This window comes from Euprymna scolopes, chromosome 6 (genome assembly GCF_053919585.1).
Source record: "Euprymna scolopes isolate OS-2025 chromosome 6, ASM5391958v1, whole genome shotgun sequence".
In the NCBI taxonomy this organism is placed as follows: domain Eukaryota; kingdom Metazoa; phylum Mollusca; class Cephalopoda; order Sepiida; family Sepiolidae; genus Euprymna; species Euprymna scolopes.
The window spans coordinates 9,293,451-9,315,293 of NC_136487.1; the positions used below are offsets into that span (position 1 = coordinate 9,293,451).

The 21,843-nt window shown below is 34.5% G+C and overlaps 1 protein-coding gene across 4 annotated transcripts in view; it reads left to right on the forward strand.

The window, feature by feature from the left end:
* The window catches only part of LOC145277493 (uncharacterized), a 656,318-nt gene that overhangs the window by 452,565 nt on the left and 181,910 nt on the right, over positions 1–21,843 (forward strand). For all 4 annotated transcript variants that reach the window (XM_080128883.1, XM_080128881.1, XM_080128880.1 and 1 more), the window contains one exon: positions 13,827–16,597. In XM_080128883.1, the coding sequence (XP_079985009.1) occupies positions 13,890–16,597 (2,708 nt within the window). In that variant the 5' untranslated portion in view covers positions 13,827–13,889. The remainder of the gene's footprint in view (positions 1–13,826; positions 16,598–21,843) is intronic.

Sequence of the window (21,843 nt, forward strand, 5' to 3'; positions counted from 1 at the left end):
CAACTGTCATCATCATTATTAGTAACATCATCATCATCATAAAGCTATTTGTTGATACTCCCACCGCTACTCTCACGCCTCCCACCACTTACTACTACAACTACTACAACTAATTACCTCCAAGCTTCATCTCCCTTACCAAGCATCATCATCATCATCAACTGGAACATGGATGCTGATTTTAGTTAAACATTTATTTTTTCTATCTTCATCTCGATAAACAAACCTTTATTTACCGACATTTTATTGTGCTTATTATATATGTTTTTATTAAATTTAAATGTGCACAAAAAATCCATAGATTTATATCTTTTTTTTGTTCTGTGTGAAAAACGTGTATATAGTTCAATTGTAGAATAGGGGCGCCGTCGAAAAGGCTCACCTATTTTCCCTTAGTTTCTACCTGCATTTTTGGATAAAATTGAGTTTTTGGTTTTAAATTGTATTTTTAGTCCAGAAATAAAATTGTTATTAACTTTCTAAATTGTTGAAAATCAAAAGTTCAATTTAAAATTTTTAATCGCTGGCGGCCATTTGTTGTTTTGTTTTGGTTTTTCTTGTCCTTTCATATTAAACATACCTCTCAAAAAAATTTTTCGGTGCAAAAAAATATTTATTTTTTACAAAATTTAATAGTGGAGATGAAGAGCTTAAAACATTTCAGTTGATAATTTTGATAATTTTGATAATTAAAACATTTTTACAATGAAATGGCGGCAAACAAGAAAGTTTGAATGAAAGTTCAAATTTATAAACTTTTAAAAGCAAAATCCAATTTCTGACCACAAATAAAATTTTATTCAAGAAAATAGGTGTCATTTTAACGATTCCTATCCAAAAAAGTTAACTTTACATATAAGTGTGTATGTGTGTGTGTGCATAAATATATGAATATATGAGTATATGTGTATAAATATATGTATATATGAGTATATGTGTATAAACATGTGTGTGTGTATATATATATATATATAATGTATATATGAGTATATGTGTATAAATATGTGTATATATATATGTATATATAAGTACATGAGTATGTGTATAAATATATGTATATATGAGTATATCTATATGCGTATATGAATATATGCATTTGAGTATGTATATATCTATATGCAAATATGTGTGCATATATCTATGATTATGTGTATATTATATAATTTATTGTACATCTCTATATATATGTATAAATATAAATGTATATATGCACGTTCTTTATGTATATATATGCATGTTTAAATATATATATATATATATTGTATAGATAGGTATTATATATTCTTTCTCTCTCTCGTACTGTTGAAATAAATATTGAAAATATATGCACAATATATTATATCACTTTATATATATGTGCGTGTGTGTGTGGAGGGGGTTAGTTGGTTTATTCATATATGCGTTACAGAAGATCAGAACTGATGTCTGATGTTATTCTGATTATTTTGTAGCATATATATATATATATATATATATATATTTATATATATATATATATATATATTTATATATACTCATGTATTCAGTAATAATGCGAAGTAAATACTGAAAATATATGCACAATATATCACTTTATACTATAAGTATATATACATAGAAGAGTAATTAATTATATATATATATATATATATATATATATATATATATATATATATGTGTGTGTGTGTTTGTGGTGTGTGTACTTAAGTTTACTTTAATTCGCTCTGATCATTATTAAGTTGAGACTTGTTAGTTGAACACTGTATAAGTAGATATTTTTTAATGGAGACACCCACCCACACAAATTTCGCGAAAGGTGACCTTCTATACAAAAACAAATTTCCCTCCCACGTGCATTCTTTTTAAGTATATAATTTTATATCACGCTGCCATAAAAACAGGAAAATAATTGATCTAAAAATGTCTCTTTTCGATGTATAACATTTCCACGCACCATCATCATCACTGCTACTTTTTCTACCGCATCTACGCCGAAAATTTTTTTCTACCTCGTCAATAATATTCACAGCGTTTTTATTTATTTATACAATTAATAATGCCGTACTTTTTCCTTTTTTTTTTCTTTTTTTTCTTTTTGTTTCTTTTGGTCACTTTCGGTGTTGCATTTCGAGTTTGTTAACCCCTCCTCCCTACAAGAGATTGTGTCGTCTTGACGCTTTCTTGAAAGAAAACATTAGTGGGTTATGCAAAAGGAACCGCGGTATTTATTTTAATGGTATGTTCAAGTTTTTCGGTATCTTTTCTGAATTAAATTGTTAGGTGTAAGTACATAATAGATTCAAAATACCCTTCCCTCTCCATGTTAGAAATGGGTTTCTACATAATAACGTTATTATTTCGACCCGGTACTTTCTCTGTATAAATACCAGAACATCTACACTCCAACTTCCAAAGCACGTGAATTCATAAAATAGATAAGAAAGTATCCTGTACCTCTACAAGGCCACTATTCGCCTATGCATGGAGTAATGTTGTCACATTTGGGCTAATGCATCTGATACTAGTCTCTCACTCTTGGATAGGGTTCAAAAGAGAGTCGTCAACCTAATAGGTCCCGAACTGTCATCTAAGCTTCAACCTCTGCCCCATTGACAAAATGTTGCGTCCTTCTCTGTTTCACAAGTATTTTAATGGTAGATGCTCCGATGAACTACAAGCCGTGTACCCCTGTAAATACCCCTGACAAACACAAGTCCCACCCCTCCTACACAGAGATATCCAGATTTCAGAAAACCTTCTACTCTAATAGTTTCTTCCCCAGAACTGCTAGACTTTGAAATTCCCTTCCGGGTTCCTGCTTCCTCAACTGTGCTGACATGCAGAAGTTCAAGTGTAATGTAAACAGACATCTTGCTGCTCAACTCCCTACATATTATCCCTGCAACTTACGCCCAGATACGCCCTATATCAAAGTGGCACTGGCCACTGTGCTTTGTTTGGGGTGAAAATGTAAAAAAAAATAAAATAAAATAAGAATGAAAAAATTGATAGTTTATATTATATTATTAAATTTATTAGACAACTTTTTGTGTGCCTGATTCTCACCTTAACGTGACTTACTTTTTTTATTACTATTAATCAATTGTTCATTGAAGTAAAAAAATAAAATAAAGTGTCCAGCTTTTTAAATCTCATTAAAAAATAATTTAAATACGAAATTAAATTTCCCATAATGCATTTCGGTTCCAGCCATTTAGCATTTTGTTATTAGTTGTAAAAAGGAATGAATTATTTTGTGATCTTGCGAAATTTGAAAAGGATTTGAACGCATTTAAATTGACAAATAATCGTTTAAATAGGCTTGAAAATGTTAATTCCTCATGTATTACAAAATGCAAGAAACTATAGATACTCCTTGTGAAAGTGGCCTCTGTCAGATTCTATGATGAAGCAAAGTTTGCGCAATCCCAACCGCACGTCTACTGAACTAGCACGGCTTGAGTCCAGTGAAAAGAAAAACAGTGCTGACTGCTGGGATAAGCAGAGAAATGCTCGTGTTACTTCGATGTTTTCCTTCTCCTACAAGAGTTGCACAACCATAGCTTGAGCGTCTTGTCTTCTCTACTCTGAAAGGTTTTAGCTTAAAGCGATGCAGTAACCCTGACAAAGCGTCCATAACCGTATCATTATATCACATCACATATGCACACATATACAGTGTGTGTGTGTGTGTGTGTGTGTGTGTGTGTGTGCATATGTAGTGTATATGTGTGCATATATATATATATATATATATATATATGGGAGAGATATATTCTGTTTATTTTGAAAAATGATCCCTCTCCTCAGACCATCATTCCCTTCATTGCTCCACCCCACCACATGTCGTTCGACCGCTATTCACCCGGAAACCGCTTTCATCCTATCACCTGATAACGATAGAACCTTTTCCACTGTTTTCCCCTACAAATTATAAAAAGTAAAATAAAGTAAAAGGTTCTGCGGTTGTTTTTTTTTTTGTGTGTGTTTTTTTTGTTTTGTTTTGTTTTTGTTTTTTTCAGAAAGTTTTTATGCGCTTCGTCTAAATTATGTGCATTTGCAAATGATGTGGTTTTTGTGTGGGTGTTTCAGGCGAGGATACTTTATCAATGAAAACTATACATTATTTTGCTCATCCATCGACAACTTCGATTTTATGGAAACAGTGGAAACTGAACCCGCAGGGTTAAAGATACGCATGTGACCGGTTCATCAGACGATGGAATGATAGTGTGACTTATTGTACTAGTCACATTTGATATCTTTATGACTCCTAAAATATTGGATTGCACACACACACACACACACACATATATATATTCGATATTACATGATCATTTCTAAGAAAATTTTTGCTTTTTCTGATGAGTCTATGTAAGAAAAACTTCAATATTAACATGCATATATTGATTCTTCCACGTGAACGTAAACGAAACAGATCTATAAAAAACGTACCAAAGTTTTGATATGTTAAAAGAATTAATTGTTAAAATAAATAGAACCTTGGAATTGGAATATACCGAAATGGTTATTCATTTATATATGTTATATTTAACGAGCATGGAACTTCTAAACAAAAAAGGATTAATAGACACAAAGAGGAATAGATAATTGCAAAAGCGTATTTTTCCAATGTGCATATATATATATATATATATATATATATAATTTTTGTGGATATGGATACGAAAATTCCATTTTAATTGACAATTTCAATCCTGTGGCCCTATTTACTCGTCTTTCCACAAGGGTACAGTTACACACAAGGTCGGTCTTTGAGGTGAGGAAAATACAGCTCCCTTAAAAGACTCTTAACTACGATAAAACATTTTTTAAAATGCCTTAGTCTAGGAAGTTTTCACACTCACTAGCTAAGGATATAAATATGAACCGTAGCATCAGAACAAATACTATACTTTGCTCCTAGCTTCCATTTATTTTCATATTTATTATATTTTATATCTACGACATAAAGACACTTATTAAGTATGCATGCATAAATATATGACAACAATAAATGTGACTTTAAGAGTTTATTGCAGTTTCACCGATCGTTCCATTATCGAAAACGAAATAATCCTGAACACTTTTAACATTCAGAATAAAAATTCCACTTTTATTCAAATTTGAACATTTGGATGTTTACTCAAATGTATTAAAAATTTCCTCAGTTTATTAATGCAATTCCAATAAATGGACGATACATGAAACTGCAGTAAAATGTTCGCGTAAGCCAAATTTATCATTTGTTATTCTTTAAAAGCTTGAAAAGTTTATACACACACACACACACACACACACACATATATATATATATATATATATATATATATATAGTCTTCGGTATTGACCACCTTTGTTTGAACCTCGTTAAATTCACTGGTTGTTTCACCTCTGAAAAATATTAACCTGGAATATATATATATATATATATATATATATATATATATATATATATATATATATATATATATATATATATAAACTTGGTTAAAATCAATGAGCAATTTACGTTAAGTGTGCGTATCAATTTCACTCGTGACCGAATAATTTTCAACAGATTTTGGAACAAACACAAGAAATGTTGCATTTCTAGTAGTTTTTTTTTTTTTTTTAGCTTTCGATTTTAATAAGTCATGATCAGGATTATGTTGATATAAATATTTGTAATTCTACATAATTTAACTCCGAATTTTCATTTTTATATATATATATATATATATATATATATATAAAGAAAAGATAGGGAGATGAAACTTATATTAGAAGAAATTATGTGAAAGAAATTAAAATTTGTGAAATTATCATTTAAAATATTTCTTGTTCGCACACAAGGAATAGAAGATAAAGATGATTATTTCTTTACTTCATAAAGTATCAAAAATTTATCTTTTTTCTTCAGAAAGTGTGTGTATATATGTGTGTGTGTGTGTGTGTGTGTGTATGAAAGAGAGGCGAAACAGGCATTCGAGAAGGATTATATTAATGCATGTATAACAAATTAATACGAAAAATGCTTAAATCTTTCTCCATTATTTCTTGATTTGTAGGAATAGAAAATATCTTTTAACATATCTTTGTTCTCAAAGTACAAAAGTTTCTACTATTCCTTCGGCCTTCTTCAGCATATTGAAGGTTATGTGTGTGCACTGGGCGATGATAGCAGGTGAAAAAAGAGATGAGTCAATAGGTCGGCGAAATGTTTAAAATATTACTGTGTGCTCATCCCAACATTTTCATACTGAAAAGGTTTGGAAACTTGGGTGGCCTTGTAGACTTTCTCCAAAACCTATGTTGAAATGCACACACACACACACACACACACACACACACACACACACACACACACACACAGTCATCTACAAAAACACACACACACACAGTCATCTACAAACAGACTGTTTCGTTGTATGACAACTGTTCATATATATATATATATCAACGTTTTTTTCTCAAAGTCTTTTTTTCTATATATTTTAATCACACAAAATACATGCTCAAATATTCCCCAGAATTATATTTGAATATTCCATTTTATTTGTTCTAATTTTCCGTAATTTTCAATTATCTTACCAAGTGATGCATCTCTAACTTTCTGTCTGCCACTTTCACATTCTTTCGTTGCAAATTTTTAATTTGAATCCTACTTTTATTTTATACTGTGTTGATCTTTCTGTCCTCTCTCTCTCTCCTCTCTCTCTCTCTCTCTCTCTCTCTCTCTCTCTCTCTCTCTCTCTCTCTCTGTTTATTTATCTCTGTTTCAAATGTAAAGAAGACTAATTATACAATTTAACTGTTGGTTAATCAGCTCATTATAGGGAAGTTAGATCACTTAGTTAAAATAGATCACACACACACACACACACACACACACATATATATATACATATATATATATATATATATATATATATATATATATATATATATATATATATATATATAAAGGCTACACATGCTTTCTAATATTTAGTAATCATTCCAGTAATTATAGGAGCAACTGGGCTCATTTCAAAAACTACCTAGCAAATATACCCGGTGAACCAAGTGCAAGAGAGATTGCACTTAGTTGAACAGTTAGAATCTTAAGACTTCTCAGTTGGTATGTATGATATAGCTCGTGAATGTCTGGCGTTCGGTAGGATTCTCCATCACCAGTTCAAACAAACTGAGTAGAAAGTAAAACACAGTAAGCGAATCGAATCAAATACGATTATGTATGTGTGTGTGTGTGTGTGTGTGTGTGTGTGTGTGTGTGTGTGTGTGTGTGCGCGCAAGCAAGCAAGCAAGCTTACTTGAAAACTGCAGTTATTTATTTTATTGTTTTAGTATCAAGGCAGTTTGCGTAGTCGACATTTAAGAATGTAATTTCGTACTTCTCTGACAGTTTCAATCTTCATCGATGATGATGTGACTTGGAACTAATTTTATTTACTGCTTAATTTCGTGTTTTGGCGGGAAACGCGTTCATTTATTTTCATTTATGCGTGCGTCAGGGATGGGGTGGGGGAGTGTTTTCAGCTTTAACTTTTCTTTTCTTCAGATTGTTGATCCAAACTTGTGATTGGAAATCAATATAAAATTATAATAAGTGTCTCCTGTTTAAGCAAAGATAAGCCTGAAATGTTAATATTTCTACTTCACGTTGATCGGGCGACCAACAGGTGTTTCGTATTCGCTTTATTCCGCCAATACTTGTTGCTTTATTTGGTTGTTCGAAAATGAAACAACGGCATCGTTTTCGAATTCACTACAATCGTATGATTACTGTAAACGAACGACAACCTTAGTCTCCCTCGCCTTCCTACTTGTTCTCCTTTCACAGTTTTCAATGTCACATTACCGCATCGTTTCAAAACACGAAGTCGGATTCTTTACTACAATAGGGACGCGGGTGAAAAAATAACGTTTATCCATCGTTTAGGCGAACCTACGTATTGACCTTTAATTAAATTACTTTCTATGCGTCAGTTCAAAGGCTTCCAAATTACTTTCAAACATTGAAGTTTAATAATAAATAAAAATCAGCTATTTTTATTTATGATGAGAGAGCGTTATTAGCTTAATGGATAATATTGCACATTATGGAATCAGTTATACTAAGTACAAATTCTATGAACTAATGATGTACTAAAATCATTGATAATTTTATGAACAATAGCAACTATTAGTAAAATAACAATTTTTTGTTCAATTAATCTATTATTATGTTAAATTTGAATTAAGCAATGTTTGTTTCTCTATGGCTTTATATATATATATATATATATATATATATATATATATATATATATATATATATATATATATATATATATATATTACTTTAATTATATTATTTGGCTTCTTCTGATTAGGTTTCTCATCTTGTATGTTAGTTTCACAACGTTTCAGTTGATGTAACTTCCGACCTTCTTCAGGTGTATCTTGTCAAAGTCGAGAATCTTTCTGCCAGACTCGGGAATCTACATGGAATAGGTGATAGTGAGAAACAAAATAGTTTTAAAGGCTCCTAAAATTCATACTAGAATTATCTGCAAGAACTCATGGCGTAACGGATAAAGTACTTTGTAAATTCAGTTGTAAGTTACACTCTTCTGGAGGTACAGACAACACTCAAAATACAATTGCAAATTACTTAAGGCCTCTACCTAGTTATGCTAACGGAATGAGAGCATGCTAACTCTGTGAATTAAATAAAGGGTTCCATTCGAAATTTTGTGCAGATTCCCGAGTTCAACAAGGTACACCTGAAGAAAGTCAGAGGTTACATCGACCAAAACGCTATGAAAATAATACCCAAGATGAGAACAGTAGTTCAAAGTATTCAAATAATACGAATAGTCTGTTCTCATCTAAAAAATTCAAAAACGTACTTTAATGACACAATATATATGCTAAAATACTATTTAGTTCTGGGATTGAGTTCAGTCCTTATATTCCATCAGCGATGTTTCTGACAAAGAGAGAAGAATTGCTGTTTTCTGAGTCAGAATTTATTACATCTAACACTTATCATTGGCAAGTTTTTTACTTAAAAGTAGTACTTTTTTTTAGCTCTTTACATCAAGTAGCTAAATGCCTTGTCTAGAGCGATTTTCATTAAAAAAAATCATTAGTTGTAATCTAAAATTAACTGATCAAGTCATTCGCCTCTTTTGTAGCTATCTATGTATTTTTATTGCGCCTTCTTAATCTATGTTGATTCAAACATTTTCCAATATTATTTGGGTCATTCAAACTGCTGTTTTCAACTTGAGTATTATTTTTACAACGTTTCGGTTGATGTAGCCTCCGACCTTCTTTAGTTGTATCTTATCAAGTTGTGAAATCTTTCTGTCAAATTTGAGAATGTGCACAGAATTTCAAATGGGGCCCTTTATTTAATCCATGAGGATAGCGTACTCTTATTTTGTCAGCCATGACTGCGTAGAAATCCCAAGAAATTTGAAATTGTATTTTGGGTGTTGCTCACATTGAGGATTGAACCTTCAACTTCCAGAGGAGGGTAACTTTTACAAATGAACTTACCAACTACTTTATCCACTGCGCCATGAGAACAGTAGTCTAAAGAATCCAAAGCATCAAAATAATAATCATTCCTCATCTAAAAAATTGAACTCTCGAATGTATTTTAACTAGCCTATATACTTTGTCAAAAATAAAATTATGCTTCTCCAGTGTTTGCATTTGCTAATTATTCAGATATATTCACCAAATATTTATATAAAGTCATAGAGTTATGAAAATTTCCAGGTATTAATTTAGATAACCTAAAGAAAAAAACACCCACCATTGTTTTTTTTTATTATATAGCCAGCAGTATTAACTCTAGGCATGTTGACCCGGCTACCCCCAAAAGAGGAAGTGTCTAAGGAATATCAAATTAGCATGTGGTCCCCGGTCGCATGAATATTCTGGTTAGGGAAGATGATGACGTTATGCATTTGTAGTTGTTTTAGAGAGCTGTTGATGTTCTCCTGCGTACAGTGGCTGGTATACCCAAATGGTCACTTATCTGGTACTGACCAGTCTCAACGTTGCTTAACTTTGGTGATCTAATAAAAACCGATGTGTCAACATGATTATGCTGTATCTCTTTTTATTACGAAGTTAAGAATTTCTTTTCAAATTCATTTCAAGCGGCTGGAGTTGTCTGACTTTTTATTTAAGTCTGAAATCTGCTATTTGCTTTCTTGCTTCCCCTCGCTATTTGAAATGCTTTCATTCAAGGGCTAAAAAACACATTTTATTCACGAATTTTTGCACAAGATGAAAGTGCATGTATTTATATAAATATACATTGGCCATTATTATAGCGTGGAAGATGTCTCTGTTGGCATTTTCTCTTTTGTCAGTGTTATCTAATTTGCATATGGATATATAAATTAGCTGAAATTTTAAAATACTCTCAGGTTCCAGTCTTCAAGAATTCTGGTGAAAGAACTGACCCACTAAATTATCGCCCCATTAGCCTCCTCCCGCTTTTCGCCAAAATATTTGAGTCCTTAGTTAATCAAGCCCTAGTCCAGCACCTGACAGCTGCTAAACTCTTGACTGACAAACAATATGGATTCAGGCAAGCCCGTTCAACAGCAGATATCTTAACTGTAGTTTCTGAACGTATATACCGTTCATTGGATAAAACAGGGGAGGGTAGAGCGGTGGCCCTTGATATATCTAAGGCTTTTGACAGGGTATGGCACGATGGTCTTCTAAGGAAAATTAGATCATATGGAATCACTGGAAGAATTCATAACGTAATTAAATCCTTCTTAAGTAATAGAAAAATCAAAGTTGTCCTCGACGGACGTACATCCAAACAATATGACATAAATGCGGGAGTGCTTCAGGGGTCTATCCTTGGACCTCTATTGTTCCTGATATTTATAAACGACCTCCCTGATAATATTGTTTCGGAGATGGGTATATTTGCCGATGACACCACTCTCTATAACAGATATGAGGGGAAAACAAATGAACACATATCCAAGAAAATGGCAGAAACACTAGAGGATGACCTCCAATCCGTAGTGGAATGGGGACAAAAATGGTTGGTCTCATTCAATGCTGCTAAGACTAAGCTTGTTTCCTTCAATAACTACAAGAAACCTTCTCTACCACCAATAGCAATGGCCAAGAACACATTGCCTGAAAGTACTTCTTTTAAACTCCTCGGCCTAACGTTTACAGGGAATATGAACTGGAATAGATACATTGAGAGCATTGCCAAGGCTGCTGCAAGGAAGGTTGGCTCCCTCTACCGTGCTAGAAAACTACTTACGCCTGCCAGTATCCTATACCTCTATAAGGCAACCATTCGCCCATGTATGGAGTACTGTTGTCACATCTGGGCTGGTGCATCTGCTGCTTGTCTCTCGCTCCTGGACAGGGTTCAAAAAAGAGTCGCAAACCTGATAGGTCCTGAACTGTCATCTGGGCTTCAACCTCTGTCCCATCGACGAGATGTTGCATCCCTCTGCCTGTTCTACAAATACTTTAATGGTGAATGCTCTGACGAACTGCAAACACTTGTACCTCCCCGACGTAACTACCCCCGACAAACCCGACAAGCTACTAAGTCTCATCCCTTTACAGTGGAGATCCCTAGGTGCAAGAAAGCCTTTTACTCCAATAGTTTCTTCCCCAGAACTGCGGGTCTTTGGAACTCCCTTCCGGGATTCTGCTTTCCCAACTGCAATGATATGCAGAAGTTCAAGTGTAATGTTAACAAACATCTTTCTACTCTTCTCCCTTCATAATGACCCCGCTAATTAATTCCCTAATAGTAGCCCCCTGCTTCAAAGTGGCACTGTGCCTTGTTTGGGGTGAAAATTGAATAAAAAAAAAAAAAAGGTTACAGCTTGTCTAATACTGTAAATATTAATATTAATATTTAGAAAACAATCCCATTTGGTCTGGATTATAACCTTTCTTCATTGCCGTGGATCTTATGCCTCTATTTTTCTTCACTGAACCTTACTACACCATGGAATATCCTTTTTTAATCTAAGCTTCTTCTAAACTTTTTATGCAAACTTTTTAGTTTTTCAATCTACGTGCTAAACAGCAAAATTTATGATTACCTATAAATATTATTAAATTTATGATTACCTATAAATATTATTAAATTTATGATTACCTATAAATATTATTAAATTTATGATTACCTATAAATATTATTAAATTTATGATTGCCTATAAATATTATTTTGCTAAAAACATTTCTTTCGATGAGATGAGTCATTTATTGAAAATCCCTGATTTAAGAAAAAAAAAATAACATTTTTGGATTCCTTGTCGAATAATAAATTTGTCATAATTTTTTTAATTTAAATCCCTACACACACACACTTGTGTGTGTATATATATATACACACACGAGGACTACTATTGACTGTAACCAATTATACAGTCATTTGAAAATTTTCATCTCTTTTTCTCGTTAAGTACTGAATATTTGTTAATGAAACCTATATGAAATATATTCCTTATTAAATTTTAAAGATTTTATATTCTGAAAGAAGTTTTAAAAAAATTTAATCTAAAAGTTATTTTAAAGTTTTTGTTTTAAAAAAATTGCAGATTTTCTCATTATTCAGACCTGTATTACAAAGAGGGAGTTGCAAAAAATGAGTTGTGGTGGGAGGAGAAATACAAACTGAAACAGAATATTCAGACCTAAATAATACAAAGAGGGGGTTGCAAAAATGAGTTGTGGTGTGAAGAGAAATACAAACTGAAACAGAGAATATTCAGACCTAAATAATACAAAGAAGGGGTTGCAAAAATGAGTTGTGGTGTGAGGAGAAATACAAACTGAAATAGAGAGAAGGAGAATTTTAAAACATAATCTTAAAAAGATAAGATACGAGTTAGAAAAGCATTTCATCCAAAGCATGAAAATTGTTAAACAAAATGTTTTTACTATAGGCTTTAAAAATAAAGGTACAAGATTCAATTTGAAATTTATTTATCTTCAAAGTGCACTTATATAAATTTTACAAAGTAAGGTATAAAAATTTGTTTTAAATTTAATCAAAAGATTACCTTGGATTTATTTTATGTAATGTACATTTTGTTGCAATTTAAAAACATTATCTTTCATCTAGCAATTAATGATATAGATATAAAATTTTCAATGATTTTTTTTTTTAAGTGCAACAGAATGTACATTACATAAAATAAATCCAAGGTAATTTTTTGATTCAATTTAAATTAAATTTTTATACCTTACTTAGCACTTTGAAGATAAATAAATTTCAAATTGAATCTTGTACCTTTATTTTTAAAGCCTATAGTAAAAACATTTTGTTTAACAATTTTCATGCTTTGGATCAAATGCTTTTGTATGTGTGTGTATATATATATATATATATATATACACACACACACACGCGCATACACGTGCGTATGGGCATGGCTCAGAGGCTAAGGGTGGAAAGTTGTATGTTTTGGTTTCGATTCTAGCTGATGGCTCCCAAGTCATATGTATACATATTTTAGTTTTGATCTCACTACTATATATTCGGTACAATATAATAATCAATAGAGAATTGTCTCTATGATAATAAATATGTAATCTGCATGAATTAAACTATCATATTTAAGCGTATCTTATGACAAAGCAATGCCAGAAGACCTGCTAATATTAGTGAGCAGAAATTTGGGATTTTGTTTTTTGTTTGGGGCTTTGTCTTTTTATTTGTTTTATATCTGCAAACTCACTTAATTTAATGATTCAAATAATTTAATCTCGGTTGACCCAAGGGGTCATCTTCTTTTTTTTTTTTCTGTTTCTCTAAACATACTATATTTAATACTGTTTTCGTTTTTTGTCTTTGTAGGATAACTTCAAATCGTTTCCAAACCCATGGTGTGAAATTGTTGAGGTGCGGATGTGAGTTAGAATGGATTTCGGTTTCTTAGGGAAGAAAGCTCCAACAAATCCTATTACCGCCGGCTTTGGTTCCAGCTTCTTTACAGGAACATCAAATTTTCTTAGCTCAGTTTCTGCCAAAAAAGACGGCATATTTAGTGACCTCTCTAATAAGGTCGACTCTTTGATAAAAGGTGAAGAAGTACCACCAACAGGACCGCCACCGGCTTTTAACAGGAATCCACCAAGAAACGTACCACCACAGCATCCACTTCCTCAAGGGCAACAACGTCCTTTAGGTTTTCCCCCTATACTTCCAGGCAACCAGCCACGGGGGATCACTCCTCAACAAGGGTTTCCTCCTGTACTGCCTGATCCCAAACTCGCCAGGCAACAAGGACTTCACACCCAACGAATCGGTGTTCCAGTAGCACTGAAATCAACCCCCCCACCAACAACTGGTGTCCCACATAAAGTGCCCGAAAAAACTGAACCTCTTGCTTCTCGGAGAGATTTAAGAGATCAAGATGGCAGGGCTCATCAGAACGGCAGTGGTGTACCCCAAGACGAAAACCTGCCAGAATCTCGAATAGGCAGCTCTGGTCCAAAACCCGCACAAAAACCCGGACAGCCAACCGGAGAAAGATATCCAGGCCAGAAGCCTGTGGAAAGACCCATTCCAAAAACTGCTGCTGAGAGACAAGGTCAACGGTCATCTCCTTCTGCTGAACAAGGACAAAGGTCATCTCCCACTCCTGCCGAAAGGCAAAAACCAGGAGAGCGTCGTGGTCAAAGACCAGGCGGTCCAAGTGATCGTCCAACTGCTCCTGGTCGAAAAACACCCCAACCTCAGTCAGAACGGCAAGCACAAAAAACTGCAAGTGACAGGCAGAGAGAGAGAGCCTCTCCTCAGCCAACAGAACGCCACAGATCGTCTCCAACACAGAGATCAAAGCCAGAACCAGTTGAACGCCGACTGTCACGGTCTGGAAAAGAACTTAGTATCACTGAACGAGGACAGGATCAAACTGAACGCCACAGAGATCAAAGACCAAGTCAGGAGCCAGTAACTCGTCGCACATCAAGAGGAAGTCAGGAACTTACTGAACGCCATAGGTCTGGACAAGAGCCAGTTGACCACCGTGGTCAAAGAGCTAGCCAAGAATCAGTGGATCGATATGGACCTAAAAGTCAAGAGATCTCAGACCGCCAAAGGCCTGGTCAAGACCCTCTTGATCACTCGGGCAGACATCAACAGAGGTCGGGTATAGACCCATCTGACCGAAACAGATCCGCCACTGATTTATCTGATCCACACAAATCAAGCTTTGTTGATCCTCGTGATCCACGATATCAAGAAGCTGCTGAACTTACCCAGCGTACTGCTGGGCAAACGCGAACTGGTCCTGAACCAGCACAGCGCCGTAGCCAGCGGTCATCTCCCATACCTGCCCAACGAAGAAGTCAGAGATCATCGCCCGAACCACCACAACGACGCAGCCAGAGAACAGACCAAGATTATCATGATTCTGTAGGTCCATCGCTAAGAAGTCAGAGGTCAACTGAACTTCATAGTCAGCGATCAATACAAGAAGGTCATAGGTTAGATGCGATTGATCGCTACAACCAACGATCTATTGAGGATTCACTGGATCGATATGGACAAAGATTAGACCGCGAATCTATAGAACGTCACAGTCAAAGATCATTTGATGAACCTATATCACGTCAACCCGCTCAAAGAACTGCACCTCCACTTGCTTCCCAGCGTGGTCAACGATCGGGTTCAGACTACTATGAACAGCATTCATCTCCGGAACCTGCTGACCGCCCCAGAGTTTCTCGGCAAACTCAGAGGGTAACTGATGATCCAGAACGCAGTGTCCTTCGGTCGCCTTCATCAGAGGCTGAATACTATCACAGTCACCGAGCAGCCCCACCGCTACCTGACAAGCACACACAAAAAGTAGCACCCGAACCAGCAAGAAGGCAAACACACAGGGCGGATAGAGAATCCGATTATTACCGCCAGAGACCGGATCACGACATTGCAAAACCGACTCCCATTCCTGCTGACAGACACAGATCTGCTTTCCAGCCTATTGACCGGCCCGGTCGTAGATCAGCACCACGGTTAGGAGAATACACAGACAGGGAGTCAAGTGACCGACAACGGGTCACAAGCGGCCGATTATCTGAACCCTCTGAGCGGATACTTCGATCCCCTTCATCAGAGGAGCTTGATAGAGAGATGTCTGATAAGCGGTCAGGGAAGTTTGCCTCTGGGCGTCGCAGGTCGAGCACCGTAGATGAAATGCTATTCGACGATTATGTTGAACCACCTGAAGAACCAACAGAAGCCCCCTCATTGGGGGCTGCAGAAACAGCGAGCAGACGACGGACGATGATGCCAATGGGAGACCTGATTTCGTTTGATGAGGAAGATCAGCGGGCATCCAATGAAAGGCGTAGTAAACCAACCGCTGCTAAGCGAAAAACCGACCGTCGCCGAGCGAGTCCCGATTCTTCTGACGGAGGTTACGGCGGAGAGGCCGGCCGACATTCTAGCATCGATTCGTCAGGAGATGAATTTGGTGGAGAACCTTACCACCGTTCTCTGTCTATGGAATCGGAACAGTCCTGGGACTCTACCTATAGCATTGAAAGCCAACCTGACGACATCACTCTCGAGTGCATGGAGTTTATGAAGATGTTTGTTGAGAAAATCTTCTTATTGAAGTAAGTGAAACTTTTATATTTTTTTAATTCCATCTTTTCCATTATTTTTTTTTTTTACTTTCTGCCCTTTTTTACCTCTTCTATCTTTGTGTCTCCGTAAATAAAGACAATACTGGGCATGTTCTGATTTCTGGAATATAATAATTTTGTTGTTGAGAAAAGCCATATAAAATTTGCCGATGACGTTAAAGACATCTTTTTTTAAGCAAAAGGAAGACACATTTAACAAGGTGTTTGTTTTCACAAGATCATAAAATGGCACTTACAGAATTGATGGTTGTTAATTAGTTAACGACATGGACTGACAATTTGAGTGTCGAATTCGAATCCTGTTCGTTCCACAGAAACATTTTCATCAAACCTATACTTGACCTTGTGTCTAACTTGGAAAAGAGGTAAATAAAATAACATGACATTTTCTTTTTTTTCTTTCACACAATTTTGTGTTTTTGCTTCCTTGACTCTTGACTTTTTCTCTCTATTTTTTTTATTATCCCCCCCTCTTTATTGCTCTCTCGTTGCTTTATTTCTAACTCTCCTCCTTCCATCCTTCTAGTTCTTTCATTGTTTTATTTTTCTTTATCTTTTTCTTTCTCACTTCTATTTTACTTTATGTACTTCTCTCTAGTTCTGTTCGACTTTTGTATGTTCCTTTGTGTTACTTCTCTTTCACCTCTCTCTCTCTCTCTCTCTCTCTCTATCGATCTATCAATGCTTTCTCTGCTTCTCTTCTTTCATTTTGCTTTTATTCTTCCCTTTTATCTTTTCTTTCTTCTCTCTCCCTTTCTCTTTTAACACTTTTCACTTTCTCTTCTTTTGTTTCATTTTTACTTTTCTTCTCCCTTTTTTCTATTTTCATTGCTTTCTCTCGCTCTTTCTCACTAAAATCAAAGTATTCTTTTGATAGTTTTTATCTTCTCTTCGATTGTGTAAACTTTTCATAAATTTCAAATATCTTTTATTTTTAGAAAGTTAAATAAAAAAAACTACATTTTTTTAAAACAATACCTAATAAATCAACGACTGCATCCTATTATAATAGCGATATGGTATACGCCTGTCTCTTTTTTTTCAAAGACGTCATGTTTTTTGCTGGAACATGATAGAAAAAGGATTACAATAGCAATTCAAAATCTATTTTATCACATTAATCTATGGATCCATTTCTTTATGAATTGACTACAGCGTCAGGGGTGGGTGACACAAGGGGGTTCATAGCACCTGCTTATTTTTATATGATATTTAGTTGTATGGGGCAGCCAAAGTAATTTTTGAAATTAATTGTAACAAAGTACAGGCATTTAAAATTATATTACTAATAACATGGTTCAACGATAACAAATGGAAATCTGCTCTTCAGAAGCAATGTTTGATTTATCTGCTTAAATTCTATTTGAAAATCCATCAAGATAATTTTATATGTTAAATGGATACTTATACAGAATATGGACCATGCTAATAGTTGCATAGAATTTAAAGTGAAATTCAATTTTTATGGTATCTTTTCTTTATTACATGTTTAGATGAAAGTACAGAATAGTTAACAGTGCCCTACTCCTCATGTTAGGAATAGCTTTTGAAATAATAACGTTATTTCAGGATGGTTTATATTCTGAATAAGTATTAAATGACACTAAACATTACCTTATCTATCTGTTGACTGTATCTAAGTGTGTCTATTAAGCAGAATCTCACATCACCTTGATTTCTCACTAAATTCTCATCTGCAACTGCTTAACTCACTTCATGGGCACTTTTATTGATAGTACACACATGAAACTCTAGTTCCTACACTGAAATCAAATTGTACAATTATTGTGTCTATAGACACACAACGTTCCTTATCCATGAAATTTTTATTTAACCAATCAACTCTAGTGTTCTGACTTCTTTACTCCTCTTTATCATCCCTCACAGACTCCCTGCTTTCCTTGAATCTCTTATGTCACTCAAAAACTGGTGCTCGATTCATGCAAACTGGTCCAAAAGGATATAATAGACAATTTTGTATTACTTAAGATGGCTTGATAAATATTTCTTTACATTGGAATTGAAGATGGCCATGTTGTAGTAATCAGAGAAGCCGTCATGTGGTAAAGTGTTTCACAGATGGGAAGTTCTTAGAAAAAACTGTTCATGAAATGTTTTTTGGTTTTAGATACAGAAGAAGAAAAAAAAGTTCTTTCCAGTTGTGGTAGCTAGACGAGTTTTCACTGTAAGCGAACTGGTAGAACCAGAGATTGAAGTTCAATCAAGCACCTTACATGAAATAACAATAGAGCAGAAAAAGACTAGCAGCTCTTGTACAAAAGAGAAAAGATCATTGCTTAACTTCAAAAGCATAATCTAATAGTTATTTTTTTTAATGGAAATCGCTACAGACAAGACATGAAGCCACTAGTAAGGAGTTTAAAAAATACGACTTCAAGATAAAGAAACTAGCCAACAACAAGTGTTGAATGGATAGATTCCTGCCCAGAAAACAGCAATTCTTCTCCCTTTGTCAGAAACATCACTCATGGACTAAAGGACAAAATAAGGGAAGTGAGAATTATGAGGCTGCCGAAAAGTAAACCGAAATTCCACTTTCTATTTTCCTTATAGTTCATGCACTGCCAAGCTCCAGCTTCTATCATAACACTGCATGCTTGTGCTTATTTTGTATGTATTTCCATGTGGTCCGGGGAACTTACTGAACTTGTCCTATTTCAACAAAAATACTCTCAACCTATGCAACTAGCAGCAAAATTCTACTCCTTCACTGTAGAGGCCGAGATGCTGAAAAGTTGTCTATGCTGATAGCTTACGTTTGGAACTCCTTTTCTACTCCCTGTTTCTCTGGCCATATAAACAAGCAGAAATTTAAATATAAAGTAAATAAAATCTTGCTACTCAATTCCCTACCTAGGCTATTTTCCTATAAATCTGGTCCGTATCGCGCTTATCTTTCAATGGCGATATGCCTTTGGTGAACCAAAGTAAAATAAAAAATACTGCTAAATAGTATATAACCACATGTTATTGAGATAATCCAATAATAAAGGGACATAACTTTTGCGCAAAATATGTCAATGCTCATTAACATAAAAGGGATTATTGATTATTGGATGTTGATAGAGAAATGAGTAATTTGTATTGATCATTCATTGATCTGTGAGCTTTACTCTTTCCATACAGAGCGTTTTGCTTTCAAGTTAATTGTGGGTGCTGATCTTTTCCCCCCTCACTGAATGGACTGGGATGGCACACAGACAAACCAACCAATAATTGGTTGAATAAATCTGGAATAAGCAGTAACGTGACAAGTGACTGTTGCTATACTGAGTAAAACTCTGTTAAAATCTATAATCTGCTAAGGCGTTCATAGCAACTAAATGCTTTTTATTTCATATGTATAAATACCTGTTTCTGAATTTATTGATGATTCGTATTAGTTGGGTTATTTGGATTACTGTTCTCATCTTGAGTGTCATTTTCACAATGATATTGTCGATGTAACCTCTGACCTTCTTCAGGTGTATCTTGTCAAACTTGGGAATCTTTCTGTTGAACTCAGGAATCTGCACAGAATTTCTAACGGAATCCTTCCTTCAATCCATGGGAGCAGCACACTCTCATTCTGTCAGCCATGACTGGGTAGAAGTCTCTGGTATGAATTTTATGAGCATTAAACCTATTTTTATTTGTAGATGTAAATATCACGATTTATTACTACATCTTTGGAAATGAAAAAAGATTTGTTGGAAAAGAAAAAAAGACACTTATTATAGGCACGACACCACCCTCCTTCAAAAAAAAAAAAATTTGAATTCGAATCACATGTAGAGAAGTTGTCTTAACCCATCAGCATTCCATTAATGGGACGCTCCAAAAATATCTACATTTACATCTAAAAGTTTCCCTTAATTCAGCCGCTAATGGGTTGAACTATTATGTTTGATTTTCAGTGATATAATACATCTAAGAATAAAAATAGGTTTAAAGTTCCTAAAATTCATACTAGAGAATTCTACTTGGTCATGGCTGACAGAGCCAGTATGTGTAGCCCCCGGGAGTTCAATGAAGGATTTTGTTTAAATTTTTGTGCAGATTCCCGAGTTTGACTGGAAGATTCCCCAAGTTTAACAAGATACACCTGAAGAAGTTTAAAGGTTACATTGACCAAAACATTGATTTCAAGATGAGACGAGCAATCGGAATGATCCAAAATATAAACAATTAATCCTCATCTAAAAAGTTCAGAACTGTAACAAAATAAAACTTGAAAAGATTTTGAAATACAAAATAAAAACATAAAATTGTTTAAAATAGTGTGGTTGCTTTCAATCATCATCATCATCATCATCATCATCATCATCATCGTTTTAACGTCCATTTTACATGTTGACATGCATTTGATGGATTTAAAAAATTGACTTCTAAACTAACCTATCTCTGACCAGGTGTTTATTTATCCCTCAATTGCAGACCTTTTATATGTGAACACTGGTATTATTCCGTTCATCACGTTTCCTTCTAGGTTATCTCACAACTCAAATATTATTCGATCAAAGTTCTGTCAAAACAATTCTTACATCGAAAACTATCAAAAACAAAGCAATAAATTAACACTTATTTAAACACCAGAAAAAGTCCACAATCATAATACATATTAACACGCACACATATTTTCAGAATGTGAGAGATTATAGAATTAGTTCCACAGTCAAACAACGTCGCAGCTCACAAGAGCCATGATAGCCAACAAACTGGAAGTCCAAGATTCGAGTTTCGCCCTCATTTTGGCTCATTAGTTGAACCTAGGTTCATTCCATAGTCGGATTTCACTGCGGTTTGCTTGATCTGTGTTTAGTTAAAAGACTTTCTTGTGTGTGGTGTGTTTGGTCATGTGGCAGAGTACTTGTTTCGCATGCAAGAGGGTCGGGTTTTGAGTCCCAAGTTCGGATATGTCTAACTGATGAATCCAAATGAGGGTGAAACTTGAGTCTTGGACTTCCGGTTTGTTGACTGTCATGGCTCTTGTGAGCTGCGACGTTGTTTGACTGTGGAACTAATTTTATATATATATATATATATATATATATATATATATATATATATATATATATATTACTGTTAAGACGATTAATTGAAATCAGAAAAATTAGAACATTTTAAGGTATTGTATTCAGAAAAATTGTGCCTATTTATTTTCTGATGCTAAAACGAGTTTTTTGTATGTGTGTTTTTTGTTTAAAATTTAACTT